Source organism: Stenella coeruleoalba (genome assembly GCF_951394435.1).
Source record: "Stenella coeruleoalba genome assembly, chromosome: 2".
NCBI lineage: Eukaryota > Metazoa > Chordata > Mammalia > Artiodactyla > Delphinidae > Stenella > Stenella coeruleoalba.
Window position 1 is genome coordinate 58,982,629 of NC_137147.1, and position 27,485 is coordinate 59,010,113.

The 27,485-nt window shown below is 37.8% G+C and overlaps 1 protein-coding gene across 1 annotated transcript in view; it reads left to right on the forward strand.

Moving 5' to 3' along the window:
- The first annotated feature begins 9,137 nt into the window (after window positions 1-9,137).
- Window positions 9,138-27,485, forward strand: part of FBXO33 (F-box protein 33) — a 40,840-nt gene continuing 22,492 nt past the window's right edge. The window contains exon 1 of the mRNA XM_079913686.1: window positions 9,138-10,006. Within this exon, the coding sequence (XP_079769812.1) occupies window positions 9,399-10,006 (608 nt within the window). The 5' untranslated portion in view covers window positions 9,138-9,398. The remainder of the gene's footprint in view (window positions 10,007-27,485) is intronic.

The window sequence follows — 27,485 nt, forward strand, 5'->3', positions numbered from 1 at the left end:
GAAAAATTAACTTTAAGCTATGGTTTTAGTGACCCAGAGCCAGGCCTTCCTCTTTGTGGCATTTGGAAGACCAGCAGCCTGATAGTCGGCTATCCACCCACGCTAAAGGAAAGCCTGACAGCTGGCATGTTCCATCACACATACATATGAAGATGAAGAACTACGTCATTGGAACAAAAGGGACATGAATGATTATCACCAAGAGATCAGATGTGGTAGATTGAATTATGCTTGTAGTACCTTATCCTATGCAGCTAACAGCAACTAGCTCATGCTTTCATCTTGAAAGTTCCTTGCCAAATACTGCAACTTAATTAAACTGTCTTCCATGTTACCACAGACAAGTTTTATCAAACATTTTGCTACTACATAACACAGCCATTTCTCCAGCCTCCTATAATAGTTTCCTTGCTAACCACCACCCAGTTCCAAAGCCAATGGGCATGCATTTTTAGTTTTCATTATAGCAGCACCCCACTCCTAGGTACCCATTTTTAAATTGATCAACCTTTTCCTGCAAAACAAGCAAACACAAAAATCTCAGTAACATATGAAAAATAAGCATATATTTCTCACTTAGAAATAAGTTCTTTAGGTCAATTGGGGCATCTCTGTTTCAGGCTGTAGGTCAAGTTGACATCTTTTCTATGTTTCTCCATCTGGGGCTCTACAGTGGCCAGCAGATGCCTGGGACCTGTTTTATTATGCAAAGATTGGAAACTCCCAGAGTGCCAAGTAGAAACATTTAATACCTCTTAAGCCCTAGGCTCAAAACTGGTATACTGTCACTTCTGCCCAAGTTCTTCTGGCCAAAGCAAGTCGCAAGACCAAGGAGTAAACATCTGCTGAAAGTTACCTAATCTGTCATAATCCACTGTCTTGTACACAGAAGATTGTGACTGCTATGCAGTAAAAGCTGATTAATATAAGAACCAAGACATAAAAAAAGATTAAATTTTGCCATCTGGTACAACATGGATGGAACCTGAGGGTATTGTGCCAAGTGAACAGGTCAGTCAGAGAAAGACAAATACTGTATGATTCCACTCACATGTGGAATATTTTAAAAATAACAAACAAAACAAAAAGCACACACACATAGATACAGAGAACAGACTGGTGGTTACCAGAGGTAAGCGGTGGTGGGGAGACAAAATGGATGAAGAGGATCAAGTGTATGGTGATGGATAGAAACCAGACTTTCGGTGGTAAGCACTTTGTTGTGCATAAAGTCGACAAATTATAATGCTGCACACATGAGATTTATGTAATGTTATAAACCAATGTTACATCAATAAATACACACACACACACCCCAAGAGAAAAACGTAAAATTACAATTAACTATCAAATATTGGTAGGAATTTGGGGGAAGGAAGGGGAAGTAACTGAATTAAATCTTCATCTTTTATAAAAGGAAGGAAATAGTGTTTAATCAATCAAGGAGTGTAGGTAAAAGCATATAATTTAAAGTTACCTAAAGAACAAACAACAAAATAGTTCAAATGTTTGTTTCTGGGGGCAGGCCTAACAATGGGAGGCAAGGAATGAAAAACTGTTGCTTTTCATCAAAAGTACTTTTGTACTACATTTGTTTGCTGCCATGTTCATGTAATACTCTAAGAAAAAAAAGTAATGAATTTCTACTAGATGCTTCTTGCTTAAAGGCTAGATTTTAGAGAGAATATTCCTGTATATAAACTGAATACCATGGGAAAAAAAACCCTGTATCCTTCAAGTGAAGGGAAATTTTGTTATATTTTCCTTGTGGGGCAAAAGCATATGAGTTCCCCCTTAATATTCAATATAAGTGAAGTAGTTCACATTCTTAGAGAATGCAGTCAGGAGTTGATAAATTTTAATATTTAGAAATTTACTTAACATCACTTTGGCTTTAAAAAATTCTTAATATGGAAAAACTTACTTATAAAACTTGAGTTATCTGCTGTTACTCACAATATAAGGAATTGATATGAACACTACCCATTGAAAAGTATATAGGTACAACAAAATGAAGGTAGAAAGCAAACACTAATATATTATTTAAACAATAATTACAGACTACAGATAGAAAATACAGGTCATTCAGGTCAACAATTCTTTCCAACCACAGCAGACATCACAAATCAAACATGGCACTCTTCCCAGCAGAACAAGAGAACAATCTCAAATTCCAAAATCCTTCCCAACACAGTAGTACTTAGCCTCGAAAACTGTTTAGAGTTGGCATATCAAGTGAAACTTTCTTGCCCTAGAGCAAAGCAACACTCCAATTAATGTTTGCTGTATGAAAATATTCACTTCATTTCACCTTTTTGGCACTTAAAAGGCTTAAAAGATTTTTCCAAAGGATTAAATATTAAATTCTGCAATTAGAACATTGTGGTAATTGACCATGAAGAATATATCTCTTCATGACAGTCTCATGGCTATTCAACTAGGATAACCTGAAAGTCTGATGAGTACTCCAGGAGTAAGGGAAGCCAAACAGACTGCCTGAACACTATTCAACTATTTAAAAGATCAATTGACAGCTTAGGCCATTTTTGTTCTATACAGAGCTCTAGGCATCTCTGGATAAAAAGTTACTGAGCCATGGTATCTAGTAGATAGATTTCAGAGTGGTCGCTGGCTCACACCCTGTTCGGAACAAAGCTCCTTCCTCTCTTCATCCAAATCCCTACATCCATCTGTCCAAAGCATTCAGCACATTACTCCATTCTCCCAAATTCAGCTAATTGGACTAGGGCAGGACTCTTTACCTTAAAGCAGCCAATCAACAGGAATACCATCAACTTTTTTTGTTGCCTATCTCCCAAAAATAACCCAGTCAGATCCTCACAAGAATTTCAACAGGAGACAAAGAACAAATTTACAAATGATACTGGATACTTGAACTAGAAGACCATGTAGACTAGTAAGGGCCAGCAGTTGGGCCCTATGCAAAATGAAAAAGCAAAGGAAGCCTACTGAAAAGGAGAGACAGACTATGGAACAATTAGTTCCTGTTTTTAGTTCCCCATGTAGTCCCTGTGAGGATCAGGTATGCTCTAATGCATGTGTATGGATGTCCTCAAAACTCCCTAAAGTAACCAGGAAAAAAGAAAAAAAAAATCCCCTCATTACTTAAGCTAGTTAAGAAACTAAAGGAATCCAGTTAAAGTGACTGCTTAGAGACAGTATCCTTGGAGTAACAGTCCTATGAGCCCCACTGTGGGATACTGCCTATATGTAATATAAGCTGTACAACTCAAACCAAGATCATTAAAATCAGCCAATTACTGATTTTGACCAGAAGTCAAGGAACACTATTGGCTGTATCAGCTGCATTAAAGATAGTGATATTCAGTTTTTAATAATAAAAGGTACCCCTAAAAATACCCATCCTCTTGAATAAAAGGCAAGAAAACAGTAATGCTATAAAATAGACATTCAAGTTAAACCTCTTTTTCTTTCTTTTTCTTTAAACTCTGAAAGGAATAAATGAAAAAAATAGCTCTGGGAGTGGACTTAAAACACAGGAATTAGCTAGCAGGCCTAGTTCTTGGAACACAAAGTGGCCCCAGCCCACATGTATGAGAGCTCTTTGGTTAAAAAGTTGTAACCAGGCATCCTGCAGACTAATCTAGTTTTGTTTGAATCTGGTTTTGTTTGCCCACGGAATATTTTTAATGTGAAAGCTAGCAATCAGGACATTTCATCTTTTAAAAAATTAGTATTTTAGTTTCTCTTGAAAAACTAGGAAATCTGGAAACAGAGCCCAGTTTCCCACTGGGAAAAGCATCCTCTGGTAAGCCGCAGTCCTCCCCACTACCTATCATATTGCTTAGGACCCAATTCTTCTCTTATGCTCCTGTCTCCTTTAGGATATGAGCTATCAATCCCTGCTTTATTGATATAGATCCTCCAGTTCACAAATTTGCACAACCAACTTGTGAGTGGCTTGCTTAAGATCAGTTCTAACATCAACAACATGGTGCAACTAGGAAAAAAAAAACAACAGACTTGGTCCTTTGTCCTGCATCCAGCTCACCAGTGCAGACTTTCCCTACCCTAAAGACAAATGCCTTTCAATCCTTCATTTCTTTTTCCTGTAATATGACCTCACCAGGAACCATTCCAATCTGTCAGACAAGGGTGAAGAGAAAGAATCAAGTTCCCACTTCTATTCTTCCAGGAGGCTCCTGTGCCTCTAAGTAACTTTATGGGTGCAGATAATAGATAATTGGAAGGACATCATCTCTACCTGCCGAAAGCGTCTGAAACCCACACCCTGCTCAGAAAAAAAAAAACATTCTTTCAAAAAATGTTTGAATTTAGGCAGTTTGCATGTCTATTGGTAGCCTTGAACATCTTTTCATGATGTAGCTAAAATAAAATCTGTATCACAGGTTTTTTCTGTTATGAAATGTCAAGTGATTCAGCATAATAAAAGTTATATTTTTATAACTATTGTTTGGCAATGGAGAGAAAGCTACAGTAAAAATATATTTAATATCCTAATAACCAAACTGGAAAAAGCACTAAGCTTAGTATGTTAGAAAAGGAAGAACATAAGAATATTGAATGTTTAATTTCTCTCCAGAAAAATACATTAACAGGAATTAAGGTATCTCTATAAAAAAATCAATCATAATAAACATAACAAGAAAAACGGAACGAACACTTGACCATCAACAGGCACGCATATCAACCCACCAGGGTACATATCCGTCTTGATGTTATACTCTTATCCACCATTTGTTGCCTGGGTTTCAAATCCAAATAAGCATGGGTAGTTGCTATAGTGACAATATGCCACTTTTGGAACCAGAAGCTTAGTACTACTGAGTACTTATGGGCTTCATAACGTCAGTACTTCCTCCCACACTTTGAATCATAGCTCAGACATTATAACTTCACAAAATGTGATTTCATTCTGTCCTTTAAAGAAGTCAATTTTGTTACTTTATCAAAAAGTTTACCAAAAATAATTTATAATTTACATAGTATAATAAACGTCAAGAGAAATAACCTAACTCACTTAACATGCTAAGAATATACATACTCAATAAGTACTTAATGGAATAATATTAAAGATGTTGGCTTAATAAAACAAATTGTATGCCATCATTGAAATGTACTGTGTTTTAACTGTAACTGAGCAAGATCATAACTTATTAATTCATGTCTTAGCTCATTGTTATTAATAGCAGTATTCCTACCATCCTTCATTTAATATGAAAATTAAATGAAGTTTTAAAAATTCAAAAACAACACTGAGAAGCTTAATTTTATTTTATAGCAGATTGATATAGAGGTCCTTCCTGACTTATAATGAGGTTATGTTCCAGTAAATCCATCATAAATTGAAAATGTCAAAAATGCATTTAATACACCTAACCTACCAAACATCATAGCTTAGCCTAACCTACCTTAAACACACTCAGAACACATTAGTCTACAGTTGGCTAATCATCTAACACAAAGCCTCTTTTATAATAAAGTGTTGAATAGCTCATTTAATTTATTGTATACTGTTCTGAAGTGAAAAACAGAACAGTTTTTTAGTCTATTGGTTGTTTACCCTCAGTACCATGGGGACAGCTGGGAGCTGTGGCTCACTGCCACTCCCCAGCATCATGAGAGAGTATCTTACCATGTATCACTAGCTCGGGAAAAGATCAAAATTCTAAGTATGGTTTCCACTGAATGCATATTGCTTTTGCACCACTGTAAAGTTGAAAAGTCATAAGTAGAACCATCTACTTTGGAGACTATCTGTATTTTTATTTCCTTTAGGAACTACTCCTAATACTTAAAGATTAATTATTAATGGTATCCAAGGAGAAGGTAGTTTGTTGCTAGTAAAACACTAAGAATAAGGAAAAATATCGGTCTCAAATCAATCAGAGAAAATCTCCAAATCATCAAAGAGTCAGAGACTAGGAACCTTCATACATTGCTGTTAGGACTGGAAAATAATACAATCACTTTAGAAAACAGTTTGGAAGTTTCTCCAAAAGTTACACATAGAACTATCAAGCAACCTATCATTTTCACTTCTAGGTATCTACCCAAGAGAAATGAAAACATATGTTCACAAAAGACTTGGACATGAATATTTACAGAAATGGTATTCATAATAGCCAAAAACTAGAAACCTAAATGTTAATCAGGGAATTCCCTGGTGGTCCAGTGGTTAGGACTTGCACTTTCATTGCCAGGGCCTCGGTTCAATCCCTGATCAGGGAACTAAGCACGGCCAAAAAAATAATAATAATAAATGTTAATCAACTGGTAAATAGACCAAAAATAAATAAATAAAATAAAATTCTATTCAGCAATAAAAAGGAATGAATTAATGACACATGCTACATCATGGATGAACCTCAAAAATATTATGCTAAGTGAAAAAAGCCAGACACAAGAGATCATATATTGTATGATTCCATTTATATCAAATGTTCAGAAAAGGCAAATTTATAGAGATGGAAAGTGCATTAGTGGCTGCCTGGAGGAAGAAGTGAGGATTAGCTGTAAATGGGTATGTGGAATCTTATTAAAGGGATGAAAATGTTCTAAAACCGATTTACAGTGTTGGTTGTATCATTTGATAAAATTACTAAATTGTTAAAGTGTATACTTGAAATGAATGAATTATATATCTCAGTAAAATAGGTTTTTTTAAAAAGTCAGAGAATATCAGAGTTGCAGGGAACCTTGCCGAAACTCTCTACTTATACAGATGAAGAAAGTGAGGCCTCAAAGGGTTAAGCAACTTGTTTTAATGTCACCCAGCTAGATCACGACAAATGTAAAAAAGAAAAAAGACCAAAATCCAGCCTCACGTTCCCACCCAGTCCAGTGTTACCTCTACTAAAAATGCTCAAGGAATTTTTTTTAAATTATAATAATAATTACATAGATTTCTTTGTGAAGAGTTCTAGAAGTATCAAAATCTGAGAACTGAAAAGAATGATTGATTAAAACATAACAAAAATGTTATGAGAATGTGATGTTCAGAAAAAATAAAAGCTAGAAAAACTAGTTTGTCACTCTTTGAAGCCATATAACTTACTTTCAAAACTGGTAATAAAAGAAAAAGAATTCAGCATTTTTTCTGCCTTTTCAATAGGAGCTGTATTTCAGGGTAACTAAATGTTGCCAGTTTGTGAAAGAAAGCTTCTCCTATACAGAAGAATGCAAATTAATAAATGTAAATGGAATGAAAGAATTAGAAATTATCGTTTTGGAACCCACAATTAAGATTCAGGCAAGAATTATCAATTATTGTTAAGGCCATTAAGTGAATGGTTGATGGAGAAGTTGGACATTTGTAAAAAATAACATCTCATAGATTTTGTTTTAAGGTTTAACAAAACACAGAACTTTATATGGAGGAAGATCAAAATTAACCTAATCAAGCCTTTAGCATTAATGTCCCGGTTTATTAGAAATTCAGGTACTAGAATAGTAAGCTAAACACCAAGAGAAAGTAGTCAAACAATTACAAAAAGGGAGATATTCTACAGGACAATAAGCCTCCTCTCTTTAGCTAATCAGAGAGGCAAAAAAAAGAAAAAACTGTGTGTTGGGCGGTGACTATTCTAGATTAAAAGAGACTTGAAATACAAACAAAAACAAGTGTGGTCCTTAATCGGATCCTGGTTTGGACAAAACAGCTATAAAGAACATTTGGGAGATAACTAGATAAATTTGAAGATGGGTTATTAGATAACAGAAGTTATTTAAGTGTAATAATATTATTTTTGTTATATAGTAATATGCTTTTAGAGATGCATACTGAAGTACTTATAAGTGGGAGATCCAAATGTCCATGGTTCACTTCAAAATATTTCATGAGTTTAAAATATAAAAAATTTAAATCCAAGTCTCAACTTCCTAATTCACTGCTGTTTCTATTAGTGCTCATTCATAAAAATATAATAATAATTACATAGAAGAATCTCTTGCAGACAAGAGGTTCAGAGAAGTGAGCTACCATGAAGGCTAGCTTTTTTCTTTTTTTTTCTACTGGTACCAAAATGAAGATAACACATCACTGGCAACGTGGTATGTGCAAGACACCAAAAGTCATCAAAGCAACATGAATGGAGAGTTTTGCCTTCAAAGAGCTAAAAATATCTAGTAGAACAGCTTATTGGAGTTAATCACTAGAAAACTAGGCTGTTCCAAGATCATAGTTAAGGCTTTGAAGCGGCAGCCTCACTGAAGCAATCCTCAATTATTACATAAAATCACTTACTCCTTTTCTGACTTCCCTGACCCTTACAATCAGTTAACTACTTCCCAAGTGCGATGAAGTTAAGATACACTCTTTCGAAAGTCCCTCTCTCAAATTAGGGGCGCCAAGCTAAAGAAAACCTTTACCCTAACAATCAGCTTCTTTACACCTAGGGCCTCCAAATCGGGAACTCGGAGCCTCCCTCAAACCGCGGAGAAGAGGCCCATTATCAACCAACAAACCTAACTCATTCGCCTTTTTTTCCTCCTCTCCCTCTAAATCCAAAGGGTGGCGCTGTCCTCACTCCTTCCCCACACACCAGGTGTACGCGCAAGTCCACTTCGAGGTCCGAACAAGGAATGGGGGGTGTCCACTCACGACCTCCGTCCGGCCTCCAGCCGCCCCGCCCCGCGCTTCTCCTCTACGCGACCCAGCCCCTCCGGGGAAGCCCGCGACTGAGCCCGCCCCCCATCCTTAGCGGCTGTCTCTCAGAAACTCCCAACAATACTCCGGGCAGGTGGAATGGCTGAGAAAGACCCAAGCCACCACTCTGGCTCTTGAGTCCTCAGCCCAGCAACAGAGAAACGTATAATGAGAAGCATCACGAGCCCTTGCACCAACGCGAGTTCCGCCACCTCCACCGCCTGAGCGCCCAAGTTAACCGACTTACAGACTTGACGGAACTCGGCGGCCTCTGTCAGACGGGAGGGGGCGCCCATCGCCGGCACCACCAGCGCTTCCCGCCCCGCCCCGCCCCGCCCCGCCGGTCTGCCTGCCTGCGTCAGGGATCACATGCTGCGTCTCCCTTCCCTACCGTCAATCTGGCGCTCCCTTCTTCCGGAAGTCGCGCCCAGTCACGCAGGGCTCCTCCCACCACCGGTGACGTCAAACTCAGCTCCTACCACTGCTCTGCCTCCGCCTCCAGGCGCGGGGAGGGCTGCCGTTTCCTTACAATAAATCCTGCCGCTTCCGGGCCCCTAACCAGTCCAAGCGAGGGTTTTGAAGTTCCTGAGTGTGCAGGCCTCGGATGCGCATGAGTAGAGGTTGAGAGGCCAGAGCCTGGCTATCTGGAGGCCATCCCCGCAGAGGCCATTACCCCTCTCCGCAACTTGTGCTGCACTTGGTTCCGCCGAGACCCACGACGGTTCCGCCCCCTTCTTCCTTGTCATTGATGTTGTTGTTCTTGTCAGTGCCGCAGCCCCGACCACCGGGAGCCCGAACCCGAGCCGGGGCCGCCCGGGTGGCGCGGTGGCGGCGGCAGCGGCTGCGGCTGCAGCAGCTGCGACGGCTGCGGGGGCTGCTCCGGGGACTGCGGGGGCGGCCGAGGACCGGCAGCCTGCGGCGGGGCCGAATGGCTCTGTGCGGACAAGCGGCAGGCGCCGCGTCGCTGCCCAGCGAGCTAATCGTGCACATCTTCTCCTTCCTGTCCGCTTCCGACCGGCTACGGGCCTCGGCCTCCTGTTCTCACTGGCGCGAGTGCCTCTTCTACCCGGCTCTCTGGCCCCAGCTCCGCATCTGCCTCCGCGTCTCGCCCTCGGAGCAGCCACGGCTCGAATTCCTCATGCGCAAGTGCGGCTGGTTTGTGCGAGAGCTGCGCGTTGAATTCGCCGCGGAGAATTACCTGAGCGGCGGAGGCGGCCCGGGCGATGGAGGCCGCGTCGACACCAGGACTGGCGGGGAAGAAGTCGAAGCCCTGCAGCTCTCAACCCGTTGGCTGGAAGTGCTACGCACCTACTTAGAGCTGGTGCTGTGCGTGCTGGTCAGCATCCGGAACAACAGGTAGGCTCTTCGCGGCCCCTGCGTTCAACCTTCTCTCCCCGTTCCTCCTCTCCGGGGCGCAGGGTCGCCTCCTTCCTCACACCTCGAAACAGATTCAGTGCGGATACGCCCCGCCCGCTTCAGCGTTGCTCGTTGCTCTTTTCAGTGACTGGGGGTGTCAGTTCTAATCCGGCGATTCCTTTGAGGTGGGAGGGCGTAATGGGACTCATAATACTTTATAAACAGTGAAGGACTTAGTGTTTATCAGACAGCACTCCTGGCGCCTTCCAGGCACTGTCTCATCCATCCTTTCGGTACCAGTAGGATGGAGTTGACAGGCGCCGTCATTCTTCTTTTTACAGATGGGAGAGCTGAAGCTTGGAGGGTGAGGCCCAGAGTGAGTCTTGGGAGAAACAAACCATAATCCGTTTTTTTTTGTTTCTGAATCTATCCATTCAGAATAGTTTGTGGTGGAGGAAGGAGTAGGTATGCTACTGGTTTCTCATAGTTACAAGACTCTCCTTGCAAAAAATCTTTGACAGCCATTTTCTTACCGGGAATAGTTTTGATTAACTAGGGCAGGCACAAAGAGTAGGAGGAGTGTTTGTTAAAGGGATTGGGGAACAGCCTGATCATCAGGACTGGAAGTCTCTCCCCGTTTTACCTCCAGACTCAGCTTATCCCCAGTGATTCACCTAAAAGTAGCACAGTACAGCTTGGTGTTTGTGTGTGTTGGGGGAACTGGCCGGTGTCTGCAAAGAGTAAGCCCTAACGGTAGTGGTTTTGCATCAAGACTTTACTGTAATTCTGGGGCTAACTTCCTATGTTCTGGCCCATTGTCCTAATCAGTATTTTCCATTATTTATCTACCGCCCTCTCCAAAATCCTATTAATGTAGATTTTCTGTATCTGGATATTCTAACCAACCTTGCAATTAAACTATGAGGTAGAGGAAAGCTCAGAAGTTCAAAAAAGGAGCAACTTAGCAATAATAGTTTAGCAGTTTGCAAGTACTTTCACATTCACTGTCTTATTTGATCCTTTCAATGACCCTGTGAGTTAGTCGGGACAGCTATTATTATCCCTATTTTATAGAAAGGAAACTGAAACAAGTGATGTGCACATTGTCATACAGCATTGTTTTTCTCTAAGAGCAGTGTTCTTCCTTTTGCAATAAATACATTATGTTGAACAGGGTGGAGTGAAGGTCCTGGTTTAATGCTAGGTGAGATAGATAGATAGATATTCTTAATTCTGTGTTTGAATCATAAGGGTGGGAGATAAGCATATAGCTCCAAGTTGTATCTGGAGCATGGCTCCATCATTCCAGTGGGCTGTGTATTTCCCCAGCTTTTCACACCAAGCCATTTCATTTTATTACTTTGATTTTATGTGGCAAAAGAGGCTGTTCAAGGCTGTAAGTTGGTCTTGATCAGGTTGGAGACTCTTTGTCAGAGTTGAATGTATGGCTCGAGGCCCAACTGACCTAGAAGTTAGAAAGATTCAGTCAGGGAGCACTTACTACTGATGAGACCAATGTGGGGGTGGGGGGTGTGGTTTGAATTCAGCAAGTATCAATTAGATTTTTCTTGAGATCAGATAGCAGTTCTGAGCAGCCATCTAAAAATGCGTGTCTTTTGACCAAGTAAGAACAAGTCTTGCAAAGTGCCTGGTTCCTTTTAAGTGTTTTAATAACTGGATGGATAGGTTATATAGGCAAAATAGTGGTACACCACATCAACATTTGACATTGTTCTTTACATTTCCAAGTTAAATTTACAGTGGTTTTTCTTTATGATTTCTACCATTTTGTAGGTAGAAATGGGGGATATGAAACCTACCAAGTCACAAGCTTTATGTTTCCAGGCCTTGTGTTGAATTTCTTTAAACAATTCATACAATTCAGACTGTTATTTTGTTGTATTCAGTTATTTTCATGTCTTTAAAGAAAAGAACTAAAACCATAACCTTGAATTGTGGGAACTTTTCAAGGGTACTGTTCTGAGAGGATAATTGGCATTTTGTTTTGCTTGATTCCTGGGTTTCATATACACACGTACTCTCAAGAGTGACTATAGCCACCTTACCAATATCTTAGGTGTTGGGAACAACTGATGAGTATCAAAGAGGTACAAAAATACCTCGCAGAGGGTAAAATACAGTCCTCTACCTTCAGAGCTCACTTCTCTACAGGGGGCTAGGATACCTACCTTCTTGATCAACAACAGTAAGAGCAGAAATAAAATAAGTACTCATTCAACTGTATTAGAGGTTAAATTGGCTGAGTTTCTTCTATAATTGTTCTACAGGAAATTGTACTTAGAAGTTCAAAACAACAAATTTAAATATGCATTTTTAGGATTTAACCTGTCAAGTTGAGTACTGCCTATTAAAATGCTGTATTTCAGACTCCTTAGGAAAAATGAGACTTCATGGACAATAAGATTTATGATAATAATAGCTAATAGACTCAGTCACTAAAAATACTTATTCTTAAACAGTAGGCATAGGTACATTGTCATCATCTGATTTATGCTTTCCTGGACTGTATAAATATTTTGCATGAACCTTTTTTGGATGAAATACTATTTGGGGGGCAGTACTTTTTTGAAAGATGCAGGCTAGAGAGATTTTGTATAAGGGTGATTTTCTTGTTACAACTCTAACTACATGTATCTAGATTGACCAATTTTATGACTGCTTGCTATATCCCCTCTTAGTAGTAGAAGGTCTATTAATAATTCTTAGGGCTTCCCTGGTGGCGCAGTGGTTAGGAGTCCGCCTGCCGATGCAGGGGACACGGGTTCGTGCCCCGGTCCGGGAGGATCCCACATGCCGCAGAGCGGCTGGGCCCGTGAGCTGTGGCCGCTGAGCCTGCGCGTCCAGAGCCTGTGCTCCACAACGGGAGAGGCCACAACAGTGAGAGGCCCGCGTACCACATAAAAAAAAAAAAAATAAATAAAAAAAAAAAAAAAATAATTCTTAGATTTGTTTTGCTGATTTGGCACCTGCAGTGACGGAGAGTCTTACCTTTGTATTGTTTTTTCAACATCAGTCTACTAAGACCCAACAGCTGATAAGGCAATTTAAAAATACATCTTAAAATAGATTAAAAATTGTTTGGACATTTCATATTACTACCTAAGAAGGTAGGAAATGTCTTGAAGGTATTACCTCCAGCAACCCTGAGCCTTATTTTTCTTGAAATACTTTTCCCCATCATGGGGTAATAAATAACGTGATAATAACATTTCACTTTTGAGAGCTTACTTTTATTATTTGCTTTAAAAAACCCATTTACAGAATATGTATACTAAAACATTGGGATTCTGACCCGTCCTCGCACTCCGAGAAATGGTTGCCTTTAGAGAAGAGATACCATACCCAACAGACTCCTTACCTTAAAACTGACAAATTTAAAGTGGCTCCATGGGGACAGCTTCAAGGTCATTGAGAAGGAAGGAGACTAACCTGCTGAAGAAACTAATCTCCTCTGAGGGCTGCTGAGAGGAATTAGGGCTCTCTTTAGTCTATAGGTCCATTCTTACCATGACTGAGAACTGATAGAGGATAGGAAGATAAAACTCAATAAAAGATTGTCAAAGTAAAGTATTTTTTGTGTTAAAAGAAGCTGTTGAGCAGCTTTTGAATGAAGGGATTAAATTATTTCCATTTTAATGTGTTAGTTCTGAGGCAGCCTTGAAAGAGTTCACCCAGTTTGATCAATTTATGTATGACCAAAGATGATAGTTACAAAAAGTCTGGTTTTTTTCCCTCCAAATATTGAGAGCTTACTATGTGCCAAAGCAGTGAAGACAAGCTCCCTGTTTCCATGGATTCAACATTCCAGAGGGAAAAGATAGGCAGAAACAAGTAAACAAAGATTATTTCGGTTGTAAAAGTAAAAGAAAATCTGAAAATAAAAGAGGACTATGTAATAGTGACTAGGTAGCAAAATGAGATAGAGTGGTGAGGGAAAAACCTCTTCTGAAAAGGACATTTGAGCTGCAGCCTGAATGACAAGAGTCACCTATCTGAAGATATGAGAAAATAGCATTCCAAGCAGAAAAAAACAGCACCAACGCCTTAGGCCAGACAAATTTTGGGCCTGTTGGAGCACTAGGAAAGAAAGTATGGCAGGACCATGTGAAGGGTGAAAAGTGGTGTCACAGTGAGCTCTAAGATGTAGCAGGAGGAAGGAATGGTGCTGTTTAGGTGGGCTTGTGGAATAAAGTTTGGACTATATCCTAAGAATAGAAGAAGTCATTGAAAAAATTTTAAGGACAAGCATAAGGTGATCTAATTTGCATTTTAAGACAATCACTCTGGTTGCTGTGTAATGAATGAATTTTAAGAATGAACAGAGAGGAAGCAGGGAGACTAAAGGGAAGCTGTTGCAATAATCTAGGCAAGAGATGATGGTAGCCTGGAGTATGGTGGAGGAAAAGAAGATTTTAAAAAGTGAATGGATTTGGAATATATTTTGGAAGTAGAGCCAAGAAGACTTGCTGCTGGGATGTAGATAGAGGAAGGGAAGAATCAAATATTTTTCATCATTTCTCTGTAAAACGCACTCAGTTTTGTTGTCCTTAGTACTGTTAAAATTATCTTTTAATAATATGTTAAATAACAATTTTAAATGTCAGTCTTATTTAAGTAAACCTTTTTTTAATAACATCTGGGATTTGAGGATGATGATAATTCTTAGATGGTAATTGAGTAAGTGAATTGGTAAAGCAAATTCTGGGAAATTACTTTTAATTAATGGATCTTAAGAAAGCTAATAAGGAATACTATTATAGGCCCGTGACTGATTTCTGGAATCTCTAAAGCTGTGCCACTAGCCACGTATAGCTGTTTAAATTTTAATTACTTGAATAAAATTAAAGATTCAGTTATTTGTACTTGCCACATTTCAAGTGCTCCATAGCCATATGTGGCTAGTGGCTACCATTTTGGACAGCATAGAATAGAGCATTTCCAGCGTGGCAGAAAGTTCTGTTGGACAGCACTTCTCTAAAGTGTTTGTTTTCTTTGTTTGATTTGGCTGTGGTCATTCATTAATGTTTCTGAGAGGAGGAAATATGTTATCAAAAAGTGTTATGTGACTCTAAACACATTTGATATTGAACATAGACTAAGAAAATTAGAAGTGATCTGAAAGAATTTCATGCAATGATGTAGATTATTTTAGCTTTTTTCAGTTCAGAAAAGGAAAAAATTGCATTCTGTGAGCTCCTTTACATCATTGAGAAAGACTTCAACCGTTTTAAGTGCATCTTTTTAAAGTACCAATTTCTTATATATTCTCCTTTTCCGTAGTTAATTAAACTTAGCTGTATTAACTCTAAGGTGGCTGTGTTTCACATTTTTACACTGATACTACTTATTACATCAAATAAATAATTTTGGATCCTCTGAAATGAAAGGAAACATACTAGAGTTTCTGCCACGGATAAAGTTTGCCAATTCTGAACCACAGAAGAGAGAAAAGGTCTTCATGACCAAGACATCAGAAGCCTTTGGGTCTCAGTTGTACTAAACAGTCCAATAGAAATCCCAGAGAAAGATGAAGAGTGTTCAGCACTCTGCAGTTAGACCTTGAGGAATCTTTCTTAAGCTCATAGGATGTTAATATTGTTTTCAAAGAATAGTCCAATCTAACACATTGAATCTATATGTTGTAGGTTTTTGTAAAAGGCTGTCAGAAATTGTGTTGGTTGTTTGATTCACAGGGAAATTCTTACGCTAGAAAGAGAATAAGATATCTCTTTTCAGTGATTTTTTTTTAAATTTTTATTGGGAGTTTAGTTGATTTACAATATTGTGTTAGTTTCAGGTATACAGCAAAGTGAATCAGTTATACATATACATATATCCACTCTTTTTTAGATTCTTTTTCCCATATAGGTCATTACAGAGTATTGAGTAGAGTTTCCTGTGCTATACAGTAGGTCCTTATTAGTTATCTATTTTACTGAATATATATAGTAGTGTGTATGTGACAATCCCAGTCTTCCAACTCATCCCTGCCCCCCCCCAATCCCCTGGTAACCATAAGTTTGTTTTCTACATCTGTAACTCTATATCTGTTTTGTAGATAAGTTCATTTGTACCCTTTTTTTTAGATTCCATTATATAAGCAATATCATATGAAATTTATATATATATATATTGAAGTGGTGTGTGTTTTTTTATTTTTTAAATTTTTTTATTGAAGTATAGTTGGTTTATAATATTGTTAGTTTCAGGTGTGCAGCAAAGTGATTCACTTGTATATTTTTTCAGATTATTTTGTTATAGGTTTTTACAAGATATTGAATATAGTTCCCTGTGCTGTACAGTAAATCCTTGTTGCCTATCTATTTTATGTATAGTAGTTTGTATCTGTTAATCCCATACCCCTAATTTATCCCTCCCCGCCTCCTTTTCCCCTTTGGTAACCATAAGTTTGTTTTCTATGTCTGTGAGTCTGTTTCTGTTTTGTTTTGTTTTTTTTTTTGCGGTACGCGGGCCTCTCACTGTTGTGGCCTCTCCCGTTGCGGAGCACAGGCTCCGGACACGTAGGCTCAGCGGCCATGGCTCACGGGCCCAGCCACTACGCGGCATGTGGGATCTTCCCGGACCAGGGCACGAACCCGTGTCCCCTGCATTGGCAGGCGGACTCTCAACCACTGCGCCACCAGGGAAGCCCTGTTTCTGTTTTATATATAGATACATTTGTATTATTTTTTAGATTCTACATGTAAGTGATAACATATAATATTTGTCTTTCTCTGTCTGAATTACTTAGTATGATATTCTCTAGGTCCATCCATGTTGCTGCAAATGGCAATATTTCATTCTTTTCTATGGATGAGTAATATTCCATTGTGTATGTATGCCACATCTTCTTAAACCAATCATCTGTTGATGGGCACTTGGGTTGTTTCCATGTCTTGGCTTTTATAAATAGTGCTGCTATGAACATTGGGGTGCTTGTATCTTTTCAAATTGGAGTTTTCACTTTTCCAGACATATGCCTAAGAGTGAGATTGCTGGATCATATGGTAGATCTATTTTTAGTTGTTTTTTTTTTTTGTTTTTGTTTTTGTGGTACGTGGGCCTCTCACTGTTGTGGCCTCTCCCGTTGCGGAGCACAGGCTCCGGGCGCGCAGGCTCAGTGGCCATGGCTCACGGGCCTTGTCGCTCCGCGGCATGTGGGATCTTCCCGGACCAGGGCACAAACCCATGTCCCCTGCATCGGCAGGCAGAGTCTCAACCACTGCGCCACCAGGGAAGTCCCTATTTTTAGTTTTTTAAGGAACCTCCCATACTGTTCTCCATAGTGGCTGTACCAATTTACATTCCCACCAACAGGGCAGGAGGGTTCCCTTTTCTCCATACCCTCTCCAGCATTTATTGTTTGTAGACTTTTTGATGATGGCCATTCTGACTGGTGTGAGGTGGTATCTCAATGTAGTTTTGATTTGCATTTCCCTAATAATTAGTGATGTTGAACATCTTTTCATGTGCCTCTTGGCCATCTGGATGTCTTCTTAGGTCTAAGAAGAACTCTACCGAACTGTCTGTTTAGGTCTTCTGCCCATTTTTTGATTGGGTTGTTTGTTTTTTTTGATATTGAGTTGTATGAGCTGTTTGTATACTTTGGAGATTAACCCCTTGTCAGTCACATCATTTACAAATATTTTCTCCCATTCTACAGGTTGTCTTTTGGTTTTGTTTATGGTTTCCTTTGCTGTGCAAACGCTTTTAAGTTTGATTAGGTCCCATTTGTTTATTTTCGCTTTTATTTCTTTGCCTTGGGAGACTGATCTGAGAAAATATTGCTACAGTTTATGTTCGAGAATATTTTGCCACAGTTTATGTCCGAGAATATTTTGCCTATGTTCTCTTCTAAGAGTTATATGGTGTCATGTCTTATACTTATGTCTTTAAACCATTTTGAGTTTATTTTTGTGTATGGTGTGAGGGAGTTTTCTAACTTCACTGATTTACATGTAGCTGTCCAGCTTTCCCAACACCACTTGTTGAAGAGTCTATCTTTTCTCCACTGTATATTTTTGCCTTCTTTGTCATAGATTAATTGACCATAGGTGCGTGGGTTTATTTCTGGGCTCTCTGTTCTGTTCCATTGATCTATATGTCTGTTTTTGTGTCACTACCATTGTGTTTTGATTACTGTAGCTTTGTGGTATTGTCTGAAGTCTGGAAGGGTTATCCCTCCAGCTTTGTTCTGTTTCCTCAGGATTGCTTTGGCAATTCTCGGTCTTCTGTAATTCCATAAAAATTTTAGGATTATTTGTTCTAGTTCTGTGAAAAATGTCATGGGTATTTTGATAGGAATCACATTAAATCTGTAGATTGCTTTGATAGTGTGGCCATTTTAACAATATTAAGTCTTCCAACCCAACAGCATGAGATACCTTTCCATTTCTTTTAAGCAACTTCAGTTTCCTTTATCAGTGTTTTGTAGTTTTCAGTGTATAAGTCTTTCACCTCCTTGATTAGGCTTATTCCTAGATTTTTTTTTTGTCACAATTTTAAATGGGATTTTTTTTACTTTCTCTTTCTGATATTTCATTGTGTAAAGGAATGCAACAGATTTCTGTAAATTAATCTTGTATCCTGCTACTTTGATGAATTCACTTATTCTAATAGTTCTTGTATGGAGACTTTAGGGTTCTCTATGTAGAGTGTCTTATCACCTGCAAATAGTGACAGTTTTACCTCTTCTCTTCCAGTTTGGATACCTTTTGTTTCTTTTTCCTGTCTGACTTCTGTCACTAAGACTTCTAGTACAATATTAAATAGAAATGGTGAGAGTGGGCATCCTTGTCTTATTCTTGAATTTAGTGGAAAGGCTTTCAGCTTTTCACTGTCGAGTATTATGTTGGCTGTGGGTTTGTTGTAAATGGCATGTATTATGTTGAGATAAGTTCCCTGTATACCCATTTTGGTGAGAGTTTTTATCATGAATGTGTGTTGAATTTTGTCAAATGCTTTTTCTGCATCTATTGAGATGATCATGTAGTTTTTGTCTTTCCTTTTGCTAATGCGGTGTATCACGTTGATAGATGTGCATACATTGAACCATCCTTGTGACCCTGGAATGAATCCAGCTTGATCATGGTGTATGATCCTTTTTATGTGTTGTTGGATTTGGTTTGCTAATTTTTTTTGAGAATTTTTGCATCTATATTCATCAAAGATACTGGCCTGTAATCTTTTTTAGTAGTGTCTTTGTTTGGTTTTGGTATCAGGGTGATGGTGGCTTCATAGAATGAACTTGGGAGTGTTCCCTCCTCTTCAATCTTGTGAAATAGTTTGAGAAGGACAGGTATAAGTTCTTATTTGTATGTTTGGTAGAATTCTCCAGTGAAGCTGTCTGGTCCTGGACTTTTGTTTGCAGGGAGTTTTTTATTACAGGTTCTGTGTTCACTTTTAGTGATCAGTCTGTTCAAATTATGTTTCTTCTTGGCTCAATTTTGGCGGGCTCTGTGTTTCTAGAAACTTACCCATTTCTTCTAGGTTGTCCAATTTTTTAAGTTGTATGTTTTTCGTACAACTTAAGTATGTATATTAATATACTATGTGTATAAAAACTATGGTTGAAAAGATAAGTGCAAATCACAGGTCTTGAGAAGAGAATTTTCACTTTTCTGAGCAAATATGTTATTTTAGAGGTATTCCTAGTATATAATGTACCTGAAAACTGATCTACATTATAAATCCATGATGTGTGAGGTATAGATAAAAAGCCCCTAGTTTTTGTCATGAATTAAGGTAAATAAACTATTAAACATATTTGTTGAATGCCAGGCCTTGTTCTAGTGACTGGGGATACAGCATTAATTAAAAAGCTGTGCCATCATAGAGCTTATTCTAGTGGGAAAACAAGACAAATAAATAAAATATATAGTATTACAGTTGGTAATACATGCTATGACACAAAATGAACCAGTGAAGGGAGATGGGAATGGTGGAGGTGGGAAGGAGGGTTGCAGTGTAAAATGGGGAATTTAAGGAAGGTCTTAACTGCTGAAGTAGTATTTGAAGGAAGGGAGGGACTAAGCCATGTGTGTCTCTCTCTCTGGAAAGTGATTCCTGGGAGAAATAGCAGTAAGTGGAGGAGTGGCTCTGCAGTGGGACTATGACTGGCATGGTTAAGTAAAACAGCATAGAACCAATGAGATGTAGAAAAGGTCAGCCAAGTAAGAGGGAGAGGTGATATGGAAATCAGTAGGCCTTTATTGGGCTTCTATAAAGACTTTGACTCTAACTGACATGAGGAGCCATGAAAGGGTTTTGTGACAAGGAGTGACATGACCTAATAGTTCAAAAGGAATATTCTAGCTGCTGTTTTGGGAATAGTTTGTAGCAGGATAAGGGTAGAAGCAATGAGCTGGTTATGAGGCTATTGCAGTAACCCAGACAAGACATGATGGTGGCATGGACCAGGGTGGGAGCAGTGGAAGTGATAAGTAGTCTGATTATTTATTTTTATCTGGAGGCCTTCTAGAAGTAGAATGTAAGTATGAAAAATTAGATACGATTGTTCAGCTAACATTACAGTGCTCTTTTAATTGCTACTCCCTAAATATATCTATAAAGATATTTCCTTTGGCTGTTTTTATTCATTTTGTTTTCCTTTTGTGTTTAAAAAAAAAAGAAGAAAAGAAAAAAAAGGAAATACCTAGGCTTTGGACACAGTTTATTTTCTGAAAGCATGGCTTATCTTTGATATTTAGCTCCTTTACCACTGAATACTTTCAAGCAGGGCCCGGTTCATATAGGCCTTACGTAAATTAGAATCAGTTTGTTGAATTTCCTCAGAAACTTCTTGGCCTTCCTTACTGCAGTCATTCGGATTTTTTTTTTTCTCCTCTTCTCCTCCCTCACTTTCCTGCTTCATGTGAACCCATTACTCCTGGGAATTTGCCTAAGTCTGGCCCACATATGGGCTGTGGGTTCAAGATGGTAGGACTAAGTGGAAAAGAATAAGTAAGTGGTACTCTGCACAAGGCTTCTTCCCTTCCTTTGTCCCAAATCACTGGTCTTATCACTGTTAATGCTATGTCAGGTAAATCTGTTTTTCTATCGAGAAACTCATCATGTGTACTCTTCTATTACATCTCTTAAGTGGACAAGGAAAAAGCAGGAAACGGGCCACACTTGAGCTAACTTTTAACCTGGTTTGTTACTCAGATGTTGCTGGTAACTTCCAAAAAGAATCTCATTCTTAGAAACCTCAAAAAAGCAACTTTGGTTCAAGGCAAAGAAGAAAGGCTTCACCTGAGGCAAGAGACTTTGATCTTATGTATCTTAGATTCACCTTCTCAAGCCACACACCTTCTCCGTAACAAAGTCCTAGTAGAGTCACCACCATATTCGTGGGGCAGGGCAAGGTCCAGTCATATTGCCAGTACTGCAGAGAGCTGAGTGGATGTGTTCTTGATGGTCCTTAAAATCCTAAACTAGTTCTCCCAGAGAAACAGCAGTACTGAACAACCATATGAGGTAGGCAGCGGTATTATCTCTATTTTAAAGATGGTGAAACTGAGACACAGAGTAGTTAAGTGAGCTTGCCATTTACACAATTAGAGAAATGACTGCCTTTTTTTTCTAATTTTTTAGTGAAATTTTTGAACACACGCAAAAACTAGACAATGAACCTATCATCCAGATTCAGTATTTAAAGATTTTTGCCACGTTTGCTTTCTTTTATCTGTACTGAAGTATTTGAAAGGAAATCCAAGATATAGATGTCATTTTATACTGCACACTTCAATATAAAATTCTGAAAATTATGGACATTTTTATATATAACCACAGTGGCATTAATACACTTAACAAAATTGTTGATAATTCTTTAGTCTCACCTGATTTTTTTAATTAGTCTTTTTAAAACCTTTATTTCCACTCCAAGAGTCTAAACTCATAGACATTTGTAATTTAATCACAATAACTTTTCATGTAATTGGCACACAATACATATTTTGACAACTGAATGAGCAAAGAGTAGGAGAGTAGTCTGTAGACTAAGTTTCTAAATTATAAGTACTTAACAATCTGACTTCACTCTGAATCTGAAACTGATGACTTTTAAAAATAGGATTAAAGAAGAATGCAATTAGGTTGAAGAAATTCATTCTCTTTTTGCAATAGTATTAGAAAGATTGATTATCAAACACTTTATGATTTTGTGCTCTTTCACAGCATATCTTAGGATTTGCAAAGGGACTATTAAGTAGGTTGTATCCTATTAATATTACCATAGGAACAGAGCTAAGTTGATTTGAAGAATTAAGATGAAAGAAAATATTTCTAACCAACTGAACTGTTTTCCCAGTATGTTTTTGTTACCTGCCTTTTGAGCAAAGGCATGTTGTGGACATTGTGCAGGAAAGAACTCAGTATTGTATACCTGGAACTAAAACAGAGATCTTCCAGACAGTCTCCTTATATTAACTTGTTAAATTTTACTAACATGCAGGGCATTAACTTTTTTTTTTAAGATTTTGATGTGAATTAAGCTTTTATGAAGGTGAAAGCTATGTAAAGCTAATCTAAAGTAAAAATTCACCAGAGGTAATTCTAGTAAAATGTGAAACATCCTTTTACAAAATTGGAATAATAATATATATGTGGTTTTGAATAAACCTTTAGCCAGACTCATCAAGAAAAATCTCAAACAACCTAAACTTATACCCAAAGAAACTAGAAAAAGAAGAAAAAACAAAACCTAAAGTTAGTAAAAGGAAATAAATAATAAAGGTCAGAGCAGAAATAAATGAAATAGAAACTGAAAAAACAATATAAAAGATCAATGAAACTAAGAGCTGGTTCTTTGAAAAGATAAATAAAATTGATAAACCTTTAGCCAGACTCAGCAAGAAAAAAGAAAGAGGGCCCAAATCAATAAAATCAGAAATGAAAAAGAAGTTACAGCCAAACAGTACAGAAATACAAGGATCATAAGAGATTACTACAAACAACTATACACCAACAAAGTGGACAAGCTAGAAGAAAAGGACAAATTCCTATACACGTGCACTCTACCAAGACTGAACCAGGAAGATATAGAAGATATGAAAGGACCAATGACTAGTAGTGAAACTGAATTTCATTTTTTTAAAAAACAGCCAATAAACAAAAGTCCAGGACCAGATGGCTTCACAGGTGAATTCTACCAAATGTTTAGAAAAGAGTTAACACCTATGCTCTCAAACTGTTCCAAAAAGTTGCAGAGGAAGGAACACTTCCAAACCCATTCTATGAGGGCAGCAGCATCCTGATACCAAAGTCAGAAAAAGACACCACAAGAAAAGAAAATTACAGGCCACAGTAATTTTCAAATTTCTGTGTTGATCACTGATCAACATAGATGCAAAAGTCCTCAACAAAATATTAGAAAACTGAATTCAGCAATACATTAAAAGGATCATACACCATGATCAAGTGGGATTTATCCTAGGGATGCAAGAATGGTTCATTATCCATATATCAATCATTGTGATACAACGCATTAACAAACTGAAGAATAAAAATCGTGTGATCATCTCAATAGATGGAGAAAACGCTTTTGACAAAATTTAACATCCATTTATGGTAAAGAAAAACTCTCCACAAAGTGGGTATAGAAGGAACAAAGTAAAGGCCATATATGACAAGCCCACAGCTTATCAGACAGTGAAAAGCTGAAAGCATTTCCTCTAAGATCAGGAATAAGACAAGGATGCCCACTTTCACCACTTTTATTCAGCATAATATTCAAAGTCCTAGCCACAGCAGTCAGACAAGAAAAAGAAATGAAAGGAATCCAAGCTGGAAAAGAAGAAGTAAAACTGGCACTGTTTGCAGATGACATGATACTACATATAGAAAATCCTAAAGACACCACCAAAACCTATTAGAACTCATCAATGAATTCAGTAAAGTTGCAGGATACAAAATTAATGTGTAGAAATATGTTACTTTTTTATATGCCAACAATGAACTACCAGAAAGTGAAATTAAGAGAACAATCCCATTTACCATCACATCAGAAAAAATGAAATAACTGGGAATAAATCTAACTAAGGAGGTGAAAGACCTGTATTCCAAAAACTATAAGACATTGATGAAAAACATTGAAAAATGACACAAAGAGAAAAATATACCGTGCTCATAGATTGGAAGAATCAGTATTGTTACCATGCTACCCAAAGCAATTTACAGATTCAGTGCAATCATTATCAAAATACCAATTACATTTTTCACAGAACTAGAATAAATAGTTCTAAAATTTGTATGGAAACACAAAAGACACCGAATAGCCAAGGCATTCTTGAGAAAGAAGAACAAAGCTGGAAGTATCACACTCTTTGATTTGAAACTATACTACAAAGCTACAGTACTCAAACCAGTATGGTACTGGCACAAAAACAGACACATAGATCAATGGAACAAAACAGAAAGCTCAGAAATGAGCCCACACTTATATGATCAACTAACCCACAACAAAGAAGCTAAGAATATACAATGGGAAGACGTATAAAGGCAGCCTTTTCAGTGTTGGGAAAACTGGACAGCAACATGCAAAAGAATCAAACTGAACTATATTTTTTCACACCATATACAAAAGTAAACTGAAAATGGATTAAAGACTTAACTGTAAGACCTGAAACCATAAAAAGTCTAGAAGAAAACATAGGCAGTATGCTCTTTGATATCAATCTTAGCAATATTTTTTTGCATATGTTTCCTCAGGCAAGGGAAACAAAAGCAGAAATAAACAAATGGGACTACATCAAACTAAAAAGCTTTTGCACAGTGAAGGAAACTATCAACAAAACAAAAAGGCTGCCAACTAAATAGGAGAAGATATTCACAAATGAGATATCCCATATGGGGTTAATATACAAAATATACAAAGAATTCATAAAACTCAACATCAGAAAAACAAAAAACCCAATTATAAAATGGGCAGAGGAGCAGAACAGACATTTTTCCAAAGAAGACGTACAGATGACCAACAGGTACATGAAAAATGGTTCAGCGTCACTAATCATCAGGTAAATGCAAATCAAAACCACAATGAGATATCACCTCACACTTGTCAGAATGGCTCTTATCAAAAAGGCAACAATAACAAGTACTGGCAAGGATATGGAGAAAAGGGAACCCTCCATGAACTGTTGGTGGGATTGTAAATTGATGGGGCCACTATGGAAAACAGTATGGAGGTTCCTCAAAAAATTAAAAATAGAACTATGATATGATCCAGCAATTTCATTCCTGGGTAACATGGTAAAGAAAAAAATTTTAAGGGTATCGTATATATGTTGTATACATACATATGTGTGTATATATGACAACTTATTTTAAAGTTTATAAGAAGAAGCAAAAGATCTAGAATAGCCAAGACAATATTGAAGAAGAAGAACAAAGTCAGAGGACTGAGACTACCTGACTTGAAGACTTACTGTAAACTATACTAATCAAGACTGTGGAATTGATGAAAGTCTAGATAAATAGGTGGAACAGAATAGAAAGCCCAGAAATAGACACACATAAAGTCAAGTCATCTTTGACAAAGGAGCAAAGGCAATATAATAGAGAAATATAGTCTTTTCAACAAATAGTGTTGGAACAACTGGACATCCACATTGGGGGGAAAAAAGAGAATCAAGACACAGACTTTATATGTTTCATGATAATTAGCTCAACTTAGGATCACAGACCTAAGTGTAAAACATAAAACAACTCGTAGAAGATACCAGGAGAAAACTTAGATTATCTAGGGTTTGGTGATAACTTTTTTGATACAATATCAAAGGGATGATCCATGAAAAGAAGAATTGATAAGCTGGACTTCATTAAAATTAAAAATTTCAGTCTGTGAAAGACACTGTCAATGGAATGAAAACCCACAGACTGGGAGAAAATATTCATAAAAGACATCTGTTAAAGGCCTATTGTCCAAAATATACAAACAGCTCCTAAAGTTCAATAATAATAAAGCAAACAACCCTGTTAAAAAGTGGGCCAAAAAAAAAAAAAAAGTGGGCCAAAGACCTTAATAGACATCTCATCAAAGAAGATATATAATTGGCAAATAAGCATGTGAAAAGGTACTCCACATCATATGTCAAATTAAAACAGTGAGACGCCACTACACACTTATTAGAATGACCAAAATCCAGGACACTGACAACACCAAATGTTGATGAGGATGTGGAGCAACAGGAACTCTCATTCACTGTGGGAATGCAAAATGGTGCAGCCACTTTGAAAGACAGTTGGGCAGTTTCTTACACCACTAATTCTCCTCCTACCATATGATCCAAATATCATGTTCCTACCCAAAGGAGTTAAAAACTTTTTTTGTCCACACAAAACCCAGCACACAGGTGTTTATAGCAGCTTTGTTTCTAATTGCCAAAACTTGGAAACATCCAAGATGCCCTTAAGTAGGTGAATGGATAAATAATCTGGTATGTCCAGACAGTGAAATAATATTCAGCACTAGAAAAAAAAAAAAGACCTATCAAGCCGTGAAAAGACATGGAGGAAACTTAAATGCATATTAGCAAGTGAAAGAAGCCAGTCTAAAAAGGATATATACTGAATGGTTCCAACTATATAACATTCTGGAAAAGACAAAACTATGGAGACAGTAAAAATATCAGTAGTAGCCAAGGGCTAGAGGGAATAGAGGGAGGACTAGGTGGAGCACAGAGGAATTTTTAGGGTGGTGAAGCTTTTCTGAATGATACTGTAGTGATGTATACATGTCATTTTGCATTTGTCCAAACTCATAGAAGGTACAGCATGGAGAGTGAACTGTAATGTGAACTATGGGCTTTGGATAATATTGATGTTTAAATGTAAATTCATCAGTTGTAACAAATATACCACTTTGGTGGGGGATGTTGATAATGGGAGGTTATGTGTGTATGGAAGTAGGGGGTATAAACATGAGAAATCTGTACTTTCTGATCAATTTTGCCGTGAATCTAAAATTACTTTAAAAATAAAAAAAGATGTGTATGTATGTTTAAAATTCTTCTCTAAAAGATGATTAGACCAATAAAGCATCTTCTGATAGTTTGTTTTCAGAGAATTAAACTTAGTATACCAAAGCATGATTAGCCTTGATATTGTTTATATCGCAGTCAACTTTGTGTATTAGTCCATGACATGAGAATTATCTTGGTTTTATCTGAAGAAACTACGGGATTTTAAAATACCAGGATTTAACTAGCCTGCGTTCTTAATAGACAAAAGAAATTTATAAATTCCATATGCTTTCCACCCACTTCCCCACTTGAATCTGAAACAAATTACCCTCTATTTCAGCAGTACTCCTTTGCATTTATAATTATTTTCATATGCGAAGGGCTTCTGACTCAGAAGCAAGAAGATTCTGCATTAAAAAGAAAATAGGGGGACTTCCCTGGCGGTCCAGTGGTTAGGACTTCACCTTCCAATTCAGGGGGTGAGGGTTCAATCCCTG